Source organism: Marmota flaviventris, chromosome 5 (genome assembly GCF_047511675.1).
Source record: "Marmota flaviventris isolate mMarFla1 chromosome 5, mMarFla1.hap1, whole genome shotgun sequence".
NCBI lineage: Eukaryota > Metazoa > Chordata > Mammalia > Rodentia > Sciuridae > Marmota > Marmota flaviventris.
The window spans coordinates 65,462,469-65,476,546 of record NC_092502.1 but is presented as its reverse complement, the minus strand read 5'-3'; the positions used below and the strand labels follow the sequence as shown (position 1 = coordinate 65,476,546).

Sequence of the window (14,078 nt, the reverse complement as noted above, 5' to 3'; positions counted from 1 at the left end):
AGTGGGTACACTCAGAGGACTTACCTATTTTTTCCTCCACGATTTTTACAGAGATGACATTTTTATCCATGGGGTTTGGATACTAAATGAAAAAACATAAAGAAGAATTACAATTCATCTTTAACCAAAGTGAATTAGGTCATAGAAACCACAGCTATTTGCAGGATCCATAAATATTTGCCAAGCAACCTCTCAGTAAAGGCCAGTTTTAAATCAAGGATCTTAATTTCATTATTGGGCCTGGATAAGTGAGAAGCCTGGACTTGTATGAAATCCAGGGAAGATTTAGTTCTAACATAGCCCTGGGTATGTGTAGGGGGGTGAGGTTAGACTAATTAACAAATAATAATACTATCAATACTGAGCCAGACTAATGTAAATCAAGAGAGTTCTTCGTGCCAGGCACTGTCTAAATGCTTTAATTGCATGATCCCATGTAAATTCAACAACTGTTCTCTTAGGAATGGGTTATAAGTCGTTATCCCCATTTTTCAGAAATGGATACTGAATAAAGATTGGATTGGTTAAAGTCACCCAGCTGGCCCCTGCTGGAGTGAGCAAATTAAGCCAGGCCTGTTAAATATGGAAAGAATTCCTTCACTACTGTCCTATAACCATTGCCTGGTAGCTGGATTAGCATCCCAGGATAATGATCATAGACATATACCATGCCAGGGAAATAGTAGGTGCTTTATAAATATTTAATTTGCTGATTGAATTATCTTGAAAGACAATTTGGATGTAATAAGGTTTATAATAGCTACCATTTTTGTCCTTGGCAATTTACATACCTTATCTCATTTAATTCTCCAAAACATTCCATGAAGTGAGTGTTATTTTTTTTTCCATTTCATATGTGAGAAATAAGGATTGGTTTGTAAATTAAATTATTTGCTCAAAAGAATTCATGAGTAATATATTGAGATAATGTAATTTACCCCAGATACTCTCTGCCTGTCGCCAGTCCTCCTACCCTACGATGAAATTACCTCGCCAGTTACTTTAACCCAACCTTTTCCATTACTCAGATGTGGAAAGAGAGGTGGAGGGATCAGAAGTGACTCCCTCAAAGTCATAAATCAGGTGGCCCTGAGCCCCTGGGCCCAGGCCTCCCCAGGTTTCCTGCCTCTCATGTGATCAAATCTGAAAAGGAAATTAGCAGAAAGTCTTATTCAGGGCAACAGAAAATGCTGAGCAAGAGGTAAAGTAAGGGGTGAGAGCAGAGGGGCCATTCACTTGAAGAACTTAAGCTTTAAGTCCCCCAAATCCTGAAAAATGGAATAGGAAATTGTGCATGTGGGTCTTTCCAAGCAGAGCTGCAGGCACCGGTGTGTGTGTGTCTGTGTGTGTGTACCTGCACCTGCACACCTGTCTCTCTGTTTATAAGAGTCTGTCTGACCAGCTGATTTTCAGGAAGAAGGATTTGTCACTTTCACACATGCTTAAAGATATCTGTGGCCGCAGAAAGACACTAGATTAGAACATTGGTTCTATGAGGCAGGGATGTCATCTGTTTCAGTTATTCCCGTTTCTCCACTGACCAGCACACATGGGAAGCTCCCAATAACTATTTGCTGAGTGAGTGAGTGACCTCGGGAACTAGTCTGGGAAGCAGGTAGCTTCTCACTCTTCAGCTGTCTCAACACCGCCAGACCTTCCACATTGCAATGTCACTCCCATCTCCATTCTGGCAATGGCAATCTTGGTTAACTGATGAAAAACATAGTTTGTTGGTTCGTTCGCTTGTTCTGCAGTACTGGGAGTCGAACCCAAGGCCTTCCATATGCTTTACCAATGAACTACATTCCCAGACCAAAAAACATGGTTTTTATAAACTGCTTTAAAAACATTCATTTTATCCCTGGAAAGGAAGTGCTCAAAATTAAAACAACAGGTTTTCTGAAGTTTAGCCCTTTACAGACCCATGTCCAAAAGAGTTGGTTTAGATATTCAACTTCTCAGCACAAGAGTCCTTCATTTACACGAGAACCTTGAAGCAGGGGAGAATCCGAGACTCCCAAGGCCTGGGAAGCATGTGTGCATGTGTGAGAATTGTAACTTGCACACTAAAGTAACTAAGATTGTTTCCTGTACTACATTCTGGTTTGCTCACTGTATACCCACAAATAAATCCTCATTGAATATCATATTATAAATATGCTACATGTTGTTGACACTGAATTAAATCACAGAAGAAATTAGAAATATAGTCACCATGGAAGTGTAGTAATAAAAGTTTTCAAGTTCTGATACTTCACTGAGTTGTCAATAAAATTCCTAAAGACTGTAAACTCAAATACCTCATGATTTTACATAATCTTAGTATCTGCTTACTAATACACAGGTATTGGTTTCAATAATAGTGAAAACTCTCTAGTTTTTCTTCATTCAAGTTTTTTTTTGTTTTTTTTTTTTTTGAGAATATACCATGCCAGACACTGTTCCAGGCACTCAGGATATAGCATGTGGCTACAAAACTGTAGCCTCTTACAGGATTTATAGGTTAATTGGGAAAACAAATAATAAATAAATAGGTCAGTTCTGCTCAGAAGAAAATAAAGCAGACTGAAGGATAATAAGCAAATGAAAACCCATGGAACAGTGCATTGTAAAATACTTAAGGATCATTCATTAGACAATGTTTGTAAATAACAAAAGTAAAATGGAAATCTTATTAGCTGAACATAGCCACCATGAACTGTTCTCTGTAGGAAATAATCATTTGCAAGATTTAAGTCATTTTCCTACACAACTACTTTTGGCATTTTACAGGCATGAGCCTCAAATTTCTATACAAGATTGGTAAAAGAAATGAGGGGTTTATGTGCAATAGCTAAATACCATTACACCATGACATGAATGGCACATATTTTAACTTTTTTTTTTTTAATTAAAGAAATATTGAACTGAGGCTCCTCCTACCTGGCATTACTAGAAAGGATCTTACGCCATCTTGTGGTAACTTGAATATTCATGTTTTAATTCATGAAAATTTATCTAAAGGCCAATAATAAGGATTTGAGAAAGGGAAGGTGCTCCAAGAGATTACTAGCAGGAACACCAACCTGGAAAGGCAGTAAACAGGTGGCCAGGTTTTTCTGAAAACCTTTTCAAGCCCAGTGTGATATGTAATTCATTGAGCCAGATCAGAATCTATTCAATCGAAGATTCACTGAGCATCTAACTTTGTCCATGCAGGGTGCTCTGCATTAGATAGAGGCTGCCATGTACATGATCTCATTTAGTCCCCTGCCCCCCAACACCAAAAAAAAAAAAAAAAAAAAAAAAAAACTTTTAATAAGTATTAAGACATGGAGTCTTTTTGTTACAAACCTGATGGTGTGAAGCCCCCAGACAAGCAGGGTCTCACTGGGACTCTCCCTTTCCCATTCCACACTGGAGTCTCTCCTAAAAGCAAAGTGGTCTGTCTGACCACCTAGATTTCTGCCAAAAGCCCTTGTCTTCCTTGAACCTGGTTCAGCACATCACAATCTGCAGTGTGCATAAGAATTTCCCATAAAGCTACACACAATCACTAGGTATAAGATGTTTTATGGGTGATTTGAGGGATTTTTCAAGGTGCAATTGACTTTATTTTTATTTTACTTATAATTTTTACTTTCTTTCCAAAACAAATAAGATAACTCCTTTCCCTTTCCCAAGATATAATTCTATTCAAAAATCACCATACATAGTATATGTAACAGTCTAGCAAAAGCAAAATGTAGATTTTCCTTGGTGGCCATATACTCCTGCTTTTATTTATTTATTACCTATTAAAAGGTCAGAGGCCAAACACTAAATGATGCAGCGGGAGGAGTATACATTAAAACCAACACAATTGGGAAAAATAAGGACCAAAAAAAATGAGTTTGTCTAATTATAGAAATAATATTCAATACAACTGTGGATGAAGCTTTATGAAGAAACGGCATTTAATTTTCTTATTTTCTGAGGGTAAAATTCATAATTCAGAAAACCTACTCTCAAAAATTAGAAGTTATTAAAGTATCAACTTTCTAAAAAGCTCAGAAGTCAGTGCCTTCCTTTTGTAATATTGCCCCTCCACACACACACACAAAAGTGTCAATGACCTCAAAAGGAGTCATATGTACCAAATTTCAAATGGGAGAATACGGTAGCAGGTGAGCTAACAGATCTCTGATTAGTCCTGCAAAGGAGGCCATGAGGACCTAAAATAAGTCTGCATATTAGCATATACATATTTGCTTTATAAGGTTTAAGGGAATCTGCTACCCAGGCTGTTTCCAAACATGTATATGCAAAGGAATAAAACTGCTGAAAAGAGATTTGGTGTTTAGCCACAGAAAGAAACCACCATGAGCTGTGCCAAATCCCTTTTTTGTGAGCTCCATGAAATACTCTATCTTGGAAGAAAAGCAAACCTGATTTTACATGAAGATCAAATGAGTCATTGATTAATCAAAACTTGAATGATCAAGGACTAAACATTTAAGTCAATAGATATTTTGAGTAGCTGTTCATTGGTCTTTCATGCCAACATAATGATGAAGCAGAAAGAACAAAGGACAAGGAGCCCAGACATGTAGACCATGATGCCACCTCTGGTGAAGTGAGGGTGGTAAACTCCAGGTGCTCCTTGAAGGTCCTGCCCTGAACAAGCTACAGTTCTCAACGAAGGCCACCCAACATCACAGCAGCCTCTCTTTCAAAAATGTCCCAATAATCAGCAAATGGCATAGTGAAGTTTTTTGAAAGGATAGTTTATAATTGAAATATAGAGGAAAATTCTCTTATCTCAACTTTAAATGAATGCATAAACCAAAGGGTGCTTTACCATTGCATTATATCCCCAGATCCTATAATTTTTTTTTATTTTGAGACAAGGTCTCACTAAATTGCCCAGACTGGGCTTAAACACGATCTTCCTGCCTCTGCCCCTCAGAAGCTGGGATTATAGTCAGAGGACACCATGCCCAGCTAACCCCAAGTTTTTAAACTTATAATCAAAAGGCTAGGTATGTGGTTCAGTGGTAGAACACCTGTGTAGCATGTGCAAGACCCTGGGTTCCATTCCCAGCAAAGCCAAAAAAGTAAAAATAAAAATTACAAAGTCACACAATAATTGACTGGCACTCTTCAAAAGCACCATGATCCAGAAAGACAAAGAAAAACTAAGGAACTGCCCACCACCAAGAACACTAAGACATTTCAATTAAATGCAATGCGGGATCCTGGACTAAATCCTAGACCAGAAAAAGGATATTAGTGGACAACTGGCAAAATCTGAATAGGTCTCTAAATTAGTTACTAGCATTTAAGCAATGATAACATCCTGGTTTTAAAATTAGGAGCTGGGAATATAGCTCGGTGGTAGAACATATGCTTAGCATGCACAATACCCTGGGTTCAATCCCTAGCACCAAAACAATAAATAAAAAATAAAAATTTTGCTGTGGTTTGGGGAAGGTGAGAAAGGGAATAATTTGGTTTTGCAATGACTGTCAAATTATTTCTACTTAAGAGGTTTAAAAATAAAACTAAATTTTTTAAAATATTTATTTTTTAGCTTTAGGTGGACACAATATCTTTATTTTATTTTTATGTGGTGCTGAGGATCGAACCCAGTGCCCCACGCATGCCAGGCAAGCGCGCTACCACTTGAGCCATATCCCCAGCCCAAAACTAAAATTATTTAGACACACAATGTCGAAAAACAGAATGAGTTTTAGTATCCAAGAGACCGAGTTAGAAGTGCATTCGTGAGAGTCTTGGGCAAACCGTCTTTGATCTGCCTTAGTTTCTTCATCATAAAACAAAAATAAACACCTATCTCAAAGAGTTGTTACAGGAATTAAAGGAAAGAAGCTCTTATAAAGTCTGACACCAGCACCAGGCTCATACTCAATAAACACAGCTGGCTGTGGAACTAAGGAATGAATCAAGACATTGGTTTTTTGCCTCGAGAGATCTACTGCAGGGCAGCATTAGGTTTATTTCTAGCAACTATCCACAATCCGAAAACATTTAAATGATTGAAAAATCATTCGAACATAATGCTTTCAACTTCTCTAATACATGCTTTACCAATTCAGAATTTGTAGAAAATACTACAGCTCCTTGGTTCTTCCCTTTCACTCACATTGGGGAAAGCACTGTATTGGTGAAGAAAGGACTAGAGGGAACGTTTACTCCTAAAGAAGGTAACAGACTGTTTCTAGATACTTTAAAAACTCTTATAGACTTAAATTCAAATATGAATCTTGCCCCTATACTACAGATCTGCAATATCGTCCCTGAGAAAGCATTTATCACAAAACTGAGTATGTTCTTCTCCATCTCCCTTGACAATGAGCTCCTTGAGGACAAGACCATATTTTATTTATCTTCACATCTCCCAGGGTCAAAACAGTGCAGACTTAGAATGCCAAATAAAAAAACCTAATGAATGTATAACTATTAATACTTTGATAATTAAAAATCCCCTTTCATACACTAAGCCACAGTTTCTACTAGATAAGTTTCAAAGCACACTTAAAAATTACTTAAATGGCATTTTAAAAATAATTTACCATTCAGATGTGCATCTTTTTTCATGCTTACTCCCCTTTGTTACTCCAAGTTAGTAAAGATTTGTACAGACTACTTCTCTCAGTTTTTCATTTTCAGCTTCATGGAAGGGGTTCAATAAATTATTATTATCCCCATCATTTATGAAGAACATTAAAAGCACTACTGTGGGGCTAGTAGTGCATGAGGCAGTGGGTTTATCCCCACCACACACACAAAAGTACCTACTGTGTGCCAACATTAAGTTAGTCATATTGTATGTAAGTATATGCATTGTCCAATTTAATTTCCCCAACAACTCCAGAAGATAGTTACTATTACTCCTATTTTGTTTTATTCTTGTTTGCAGTACTGTGGATTGAGCCCAGGGGTGCTTTAATCACTGAGCTACATCCCCAGCCCTTTTTATTTTGAGACAGGGGTCGCACAAAATTGAGGTTAGCCTCAAACTTGTGATCCTCCTGCCTCAGTTTCCCCAGTTCCTGGGATGAAAAGGGCACACAATTGCACCCAGCCTATTACTTGTTTTGCAGGTGAGGAAACTGAGGCAGAGAAAAATGAATGGACCTGTCCACACTCACATGGCAGCTTTCCAACCTGTCAGACCCCTTGCTCCTCCCATCTGTGCCCTTCTCTTTCAAGTCAGGCTTTCTTTTCTAGGAGAACTGAAAATAGGAAGTAGAAGTAAAGAAAGGCCATGACAGATGTGGAAGAAAAAAAAAAAAAAAAAGATAAATAGCCATTATGTTATGCTAAGCCTATGGTTTATCAGATCATTTATTTTGGAAATGTAGGCTCACCCTAAATATTTCTGGTGCTCTTGAGGGAGAGATTTTCCACACATGTAAGTGTCAGATTTGCAAGAGAGAAAAGATAAGATCAGAAATGGAAACATTATTAATTACCCAATCATCTTCCTACTCTAAATGGAAATAGCCAATCATAAATCCCTTTTATGAGCTTAAGGGGTAAACACTCATGCCATTTCATTCAGCACATAGGCTCCCAACTAGAATTAATAACATCCAAGGTCATGTATTGAAGCAGAGAGATTATTTTCATCTGTCTGTTTTACTACAGTATTCAAGGTAAAGACATGTTTCTGAGCCTTCTTTGGGTACCTGATATATATGCAAAGCAAATGACGAAAATCCCTGCCCAGGATAGCTTACACTCTTACAGTGAGTCTTTTGCCTATAGCACACAGTCCACCTGAAAGGCTCTCTAATAAGAAAATCGTTGACCTGTCTGGCCTCCTGTAGGTATAAACAAGAAACAAGAAAATCCAGTCAATACAACGTCTCTCTAGGTCCTTTTTAATGACTTCAAATTCCAGGTAAATGAAATATAAGAAGTTCCCTTTCTTCCAGCTCAAAAAAGGCAAGCCCATTCAAAAGGCCTATCCGGGCTTCCAGAGCAGTCAGATCTTGCACACTGCTACATCCATCTATACAACGTGTTCTTTTTGTAGATGATTTTAAGGAAAAGGAAGGAAACATCTGTGAGGGATGAGAGCTAGAAAGCTAAGAGTCATTCAAAGAAAGAAACCAAAACACACTGTCAAGAGCACTGACATCCCAGTTCATGGAAAGTACAGTTTAGCATCTGATGAATAAACCATTGTGGGTTTCGTAGCATTCCTCCACGAAGAGTTCATGGAGAAACACTATGTTCCATGAACAAAGAGTATTGCATTGTTTGTTTTCAAAATACCTCTTATCTTTGAGATCTTGCAGCTAAAATTCTGCCTGTGGTATTCAACAGGCAGGTGTAAGAAGAGCAAACATTCTTCAGGTCTTAAAATAGTACTGTATTATAACTTGGAAGGCAAGTCCTAACATACCAAAAGTCATAGATCAGTAGATTCTATTTAAACTAGAACTTCCTCAGTTCTAAAGTGGCTTCAAACATACCATTGTACAAAATCAGACTAAATGCTTCCCAGAGATCATCATCTGACTGTCGCTTCCATCAAGTAGTTTCCTATGGGAGAAAAATACACACACACACACACACACACACACACGTACTAAAAGAAAAAAGCATATTTTTCAAGAAAGACAATTCTTACTATTTGGGGCTTATAAAAAGCATATGTGGGGCCTCTCTCTCCCAAAGATGGCCTTTATTTGTCAGCTCTGACAAATAAACTTTCATGTGTTAAAAAAAAAAAAGCATATATGTGACAAGCTGTTACACTTTTCAACCTCAAAACCATCCTGGGAGGTAGGTGAGGTAGAAGGCATTACCATTTTACAGATGAGAAAGCAGGGCTGTTTTACACAAGGTGTGTATGTTGTTTAATGAACAAGGTCTCCAGTCAAGCAGGCCACTGAGCACAGGCCACTGAGCACCTAGAGGAAGGAGGATGCTTTTCTAATTTGCATTAACAGCTCTATTTACTTTCCATTGACCCCTTATTCTAGAAGTTCATGGAGAAGACCCCTAAATGATGCCTTTCTTAATTTGTAGTATAGTGCCACTAATCTTTGAAAGCACTGTGAAAACTATTTCCCATAGCTACCCATCCCTCCAATGAATGAACAATGTCTACTGACATCCAGTTCACGGCTTCAAATAATATAAGGTGAACATTCTCAACACAAATTGATTTATTGACACCACAGAAAGTCACATAGCTCCTCCCAGGCAACCTCTGAAGGACTGTACCTTCTCAAATGTCCTCCATGGTTCTTATTCACCATGCAGCCACTTTGCTGAGCATTATATAAGCAGCATAGCAGATTCTAACTGAATGTAATCACAGCAGTGACATCAGCTATACTACGTGACACATAAAAAACGCACAGAACCAAGAGGATTAAAAACCTATCATAGCCAAGCATAGTAGTGCACACCTGTAATCCCAGCAACTCGGGAGGTTGAGGCAGGAGGATCGCAAGTTCCAGGCCAATCTCAATAACTTAACAAGACCCTGTCTCAAAATAAAAGAGACTGGGGATGTAGCTCAGTGATAGAGTGCTTACCTCACATGCAAGGCTCTGGGTTCCATCCCTTGCATCAAAAAGAAAAGAAAAAAAAGCCTATCATAGGTTTAAGTCACTAAATTTTGGAGTGATTTGTTACAGAGCAATGAATAACTAGAAAACTCCATGTTCTCATCCTAACACACATCAAAGCTGTACCTTTATGTAAGGGACAACAGGTCCACCCAGTTGAGCAGACTGCACAAAAGGAGACCAAGATCAGATGAAGAACACCACAAAGGTGATTGTGAAATATTTTATTAGGGCTGGGGATGTGGCTCAAGCGGTGGCGAGCTCGCCTGGAATGCATGCGGCCTGGGTTCGATCCTCAGCCCCACATACAAACAAAGATGTTGTGTCCGCCGAAAACTAAAAAAAAATAAATAAATATTAAAAAACTCTCTCTCTCTCTCTTTAAAAAAAAAAAAAAAGAAAAGAAATATTTTATTACTTTAGTACTCTTCTGAGTGTCCAGAATGCACAAGGCAGCAGCGCCTGCCGGTTAGGGGCATGGGCTTTGGAGGCAGATGTGCTAGAAATCCTGGCCATCCTGCCTGCTGGCTGCAGGAACTTGAAAAAAATTGCTTAAACTTCTCTGAACCTCAGTTTCTCCATACTGTGAAATGGAAGTCAGCTATAACAACTTCCTGAGGCTGATGGGAGGAGTAAAGGTGATAATATATGGAAAGGGTACACACATGTGTATACACACACACACACACACACACACACACAACTTGCCTAGAAAACTCCTATTTAGGCCTCAGCCATCATCTCACAAATGCCACCTCCCCACGGAAGCCTCCCTAAAGACCACCTTCTGGGACTTTAGCCGGCCTCCTGCCATACTCAGTCACAACACCATGTGTTTTCCTTGTGTCATCATCAACTGGAGTTATAGTTCACTTCATCGTTTATTAATGGTGGTCTCATCCACTACAGATCATCAGCTTCATAAGAAGGTAGCCTGCCTGTTGTCCTCCTATGGTGTTCTAGGACCTGGCAGAGCAGGCACACAGCAGTATCTAAAATACCTGTTGAATGAAAGAAAAACATTTTCCTGAGTACTCTATGAATGAGAGTGTGGCACTGCAATATGCGCTTCTGCAGGAGTGAGTTCTGGCCAGAAAGAGCTTAGACTAATTGGAGAATAAGACATCACCAGGATCTGAGCCTGTAGATGGTCAGTACCTCTTGAGTCTTGAGGAGGCAGAGATAACTTCTCTGTGACAACAACCCAGAAGAGTTTTGCAAAGGAGTGGTGGTCTTCAGTTTGGATCTCAAAATGTTCCCCAGAGGCCCATTTGTTAAAGACTTGGTTCCCAGGGTAGCACTATTGGGAGATGGTGGAGCTTTGGAAGGTGGGGCCTTGTGGAAGTGCCTTAGGTCATTGGGGCTATGCCCTTGAAGGGGGTTATGGGACATCAGCTCCCTCCTTAATCTCTTCTTTGCTCCCTGGCTCAGAACAGTTTTGCTCCACCATGTACTCCTGCCAGAATGTGCTGTCTTATCACAAGCCCAAGCAATAGTATCAATTAAATTGATCATGAACTGGAACCTCCAAAACCATGAGCTACAACAAACCTTTTCTCTTTACAAGTTATTTCTCTCAGGTATTTCATTATTTTGATGGAAATCTAGCTAACACAAGTGGCCTTAGAGAATTCATATTCTAAAGTGCTCCTCATCCTAACAAACGGGAGAGCTTTTTGGATACGCCTTTTTTAAGCCTAAATGCCTGGCCTAAGGCAAAGTCTACATAAGAACATAATTTATTCTTTCATTCATTTATCAGATTTCTACTGAACACCTACTAGGTGCTAGGCACTATACTGGAATCAATAAACAATACCAACATGCTGACATTCCCTCTAAAAAAGGCCTCAGAAGCAACACCATGCTAACCAGCATTCTAACCCTCAGTAACCTGGGTCCCCAACTATGTTACCTATAATAGAGGCCAACCCCTATCACTTAAAGAAATGACCTTTATCTCTCCCGGCATTGCCCTGAGCTTTGCTTCTAGGTTGTACATGATTTCACTATCCAGGGCTACTGCCCAAGGCAAACAGCAATTTTTTAAAATCTTGCTTAAGATTATGAAAGCTGAAAGGGAACTTAAAAGATCATCTGTTACAAACACCCTCATCTTGTGGATACTAAGTCCTGGGGAGAAGACCCCTGGCCAAAGTCACCAGAGAACTAACTAAAGATAGAACCAGACTGTAGTCCACTCCAAGGCTGGGATGCAAGAGGGCCTGAGATATTTTGATAAGGTTCTCAATTTCAAGAGTATAAACAACAGTAATATTTTGGCCAGGAGCAGTGGCGCAACGCCTGTAATCCCAGCGGCTCAGGAGGCTGAGGCAGGAGGATCACTAGTTCAAAGCTAACCTCAGCAGAAGTGAGGCACTAAGCAACTCAGTGAGACCCTGGCTCTAAATAAAATACAAAATAGGGCTGGGGATGTGGCTCACTGGTCGAGTGTCCCTGAATTCAATCCCTGGTACCCACCCCCTCCAAAAACAAACAAACAAAAAAACAGTAATATTTTGGAGCCCTTTCTAATAATCAGTCGCTGTGATAATCATTTCACATTAAATATCTTGTCTGGATTCTCACAACCACTCTGTGAGTTAAAACCATTTTACATTTGCCCCATTTTACTGATTACAAAACTAAGGCTGGGAGAGGGTAAGGGATAAGCTCAAAGTCCCACAGCTGTTAAAAGAGAAAGTGTTGAGGTAGTAGAATGAATACTAAGTAAATAAGGACATTGGCTTCAACAGCCTCCTTTAAGGGGTTAGCTTTTAAGGGGTTAGTGATGAACTAACTAGAAAGATCCACAAGTCAGTCGATGAAGTGAAGCTCTGCCCAAGGCTGCTCCCTTCAGTTGGGCGGGGTGTGGACGTGATGCCCTGCACGGTGTCCCTGCTCTCATCCTAGCCCGGGAGTCTTCGAGGAAACCCGCCCCCCTCCCTCTCCCAGCACGTCCCCGAAGCAACACTCGCGGTGGAGGGAGAGGTGGTTCGGTCGCGGATCGGATTCCCGCGGGAGCAGAGGACCCCTAAGCGAGCGCAGCAGGCAGCGGCGCACCAGAGCGCCAGCTGCAGGGACCGGGCGGGAGAACGCGAGCCCGGGCCGGGACAGAGGGGGCTGGTACCTTTCGGAGGAAGCTGGCGACCACCTGCTCGAAGGGGTACTTGTACACCTGGTGCACGTCCACCGTGATCCCCATCCCCGCCACGGACCACACCTCCGCCAGCACACAGCAGCCAGAGCTCTGCCGGGGCCACAGGCACCCACGCCCGGGCGACCAGGGGCGTGGACTTTCCTCTGCCTTTTCAAACTTTGCAAACTTTATTGTCCATTCAGAGAAGCAGACAGTAGGTCACGCCCATGTCCCCTTCCGCCTGCGTCCTAAGTAGGTGGCAGGCGACGGTGGGGGGGCGCGCCCGGGAACCGAAAGCCACGGGAGCGCGCCCGGGCACCCAGGGCAGCATAATCTCAGCCCCTACGGCCCAGGGCAGTACCGGGCCCCTCCCGGGCCACGCGAGCCACCGCACCACACCACACTCTGGAAGCCTTGGACTTTTATATATATATATTTTTATATTATCACCGCCTGGAGTCTCAGGACAAACCTAAACTGCTGTTGACAACACTTAAAAAATAAGAAGAAGAAATATATAAACTACCCTCCCTTAAACTTTAACGGTGATCATAAAACCTTCCTCGATGTTGCTGAGTCTGATGGGCCAAGACCAGCAATTGCATTGCTCGCACGACCTACCTGCCAGTTGCCTAAGGCTCGAGGTTTGGCTTCGTGTACCGTAAAAATTGCCCAAATCTCCTAGGAGTGTCGAGGAAATAACCTGGCTTATGTAAGCAACACTGCTGGGAAGTTCCTTTGCTCACTAAAGGTGAAATACCCTGGAGCAAGGAATAAAGGCTTATAAAAAGAATTTCGAGAATTCTTTACTCCAAGGAACAAATGTTATTAGAATGAGCAAGTTGGTCCATTTATTCAGTAAGTTCTTCAACATATTTCTGAGCACCTACTATGTACCAGGCATTGTGATCAACACTGTACATCAGCAGTGACTTAAATACAATCCCTGCTACCGCGGAGAAGGAATATGTAAGATGATTTAACACGCAGTCGAGATAGAAAAATAAAGAGGATGGTGAGTCATAGGGCAGAGGACATGGTTTGTGCTGGGTTGAACACGGAAGGTCTCTGAGGTGGAGACAACTTCTACATTTGCCCTTGCCATAGATACTCATATTAGTCTGAGGAAACCCTAGCTTTGAGTAAGTTTCCTTCTAATGCTCACCCAAGCAAAACTAAAGAGCTGCAGTTCTCCCACACCCCATGGGACAGACCTCTTTAAATTCATAATCACAGACCTTTTAAATTCATAATAACTAACCTCAAGGGGCCTCTTAAAGGTGCTAAACCAATGCTGTACTAAAATACTAAACTTCTCTAATCTGCTTACTCCCCCACCTTCCTCCCACCTCAGACCTCCCCCTCAC

The 14,078-nt window shown here is 40.8% G+C and overlaps 1 protein-coding gene across 2 annotated transcripts in view; it reads right to left on the bottom strand.

The window, feature by feature from the left end:
* The window catches only part of Prelid2 (PRELI domain containing 2), an 84,590-nt gene extending 71,239 nt beyond the window's left edge, over positions 1–13,351 (bottom strand). Inside the window, exons 1-2 of one of the 2 annotated variants that reach the window (XM_071612267.1) lie at positions 13,333–13,351; positions 25–82 (exon numbers count right to left, since the gene is read on the bottom strand). In XM_071612267.1, the coding sequence (XP_071468368.1) occupies positions 25–70 (46 nt within the window). In that variant the 5' untranslated portion in view covers positions 71–82; positions 13,333–13,351. Of the gene's footprint in view, positions 1–24; positions 83–12,702; positions 12,846–13,332 lie in introns of those variants that run through there. The other variant, XM_027927787.2, reaches the window with a different exon arrangement.
* Positions 13,352–14,078: the final 727 nt, after the last annotated feature.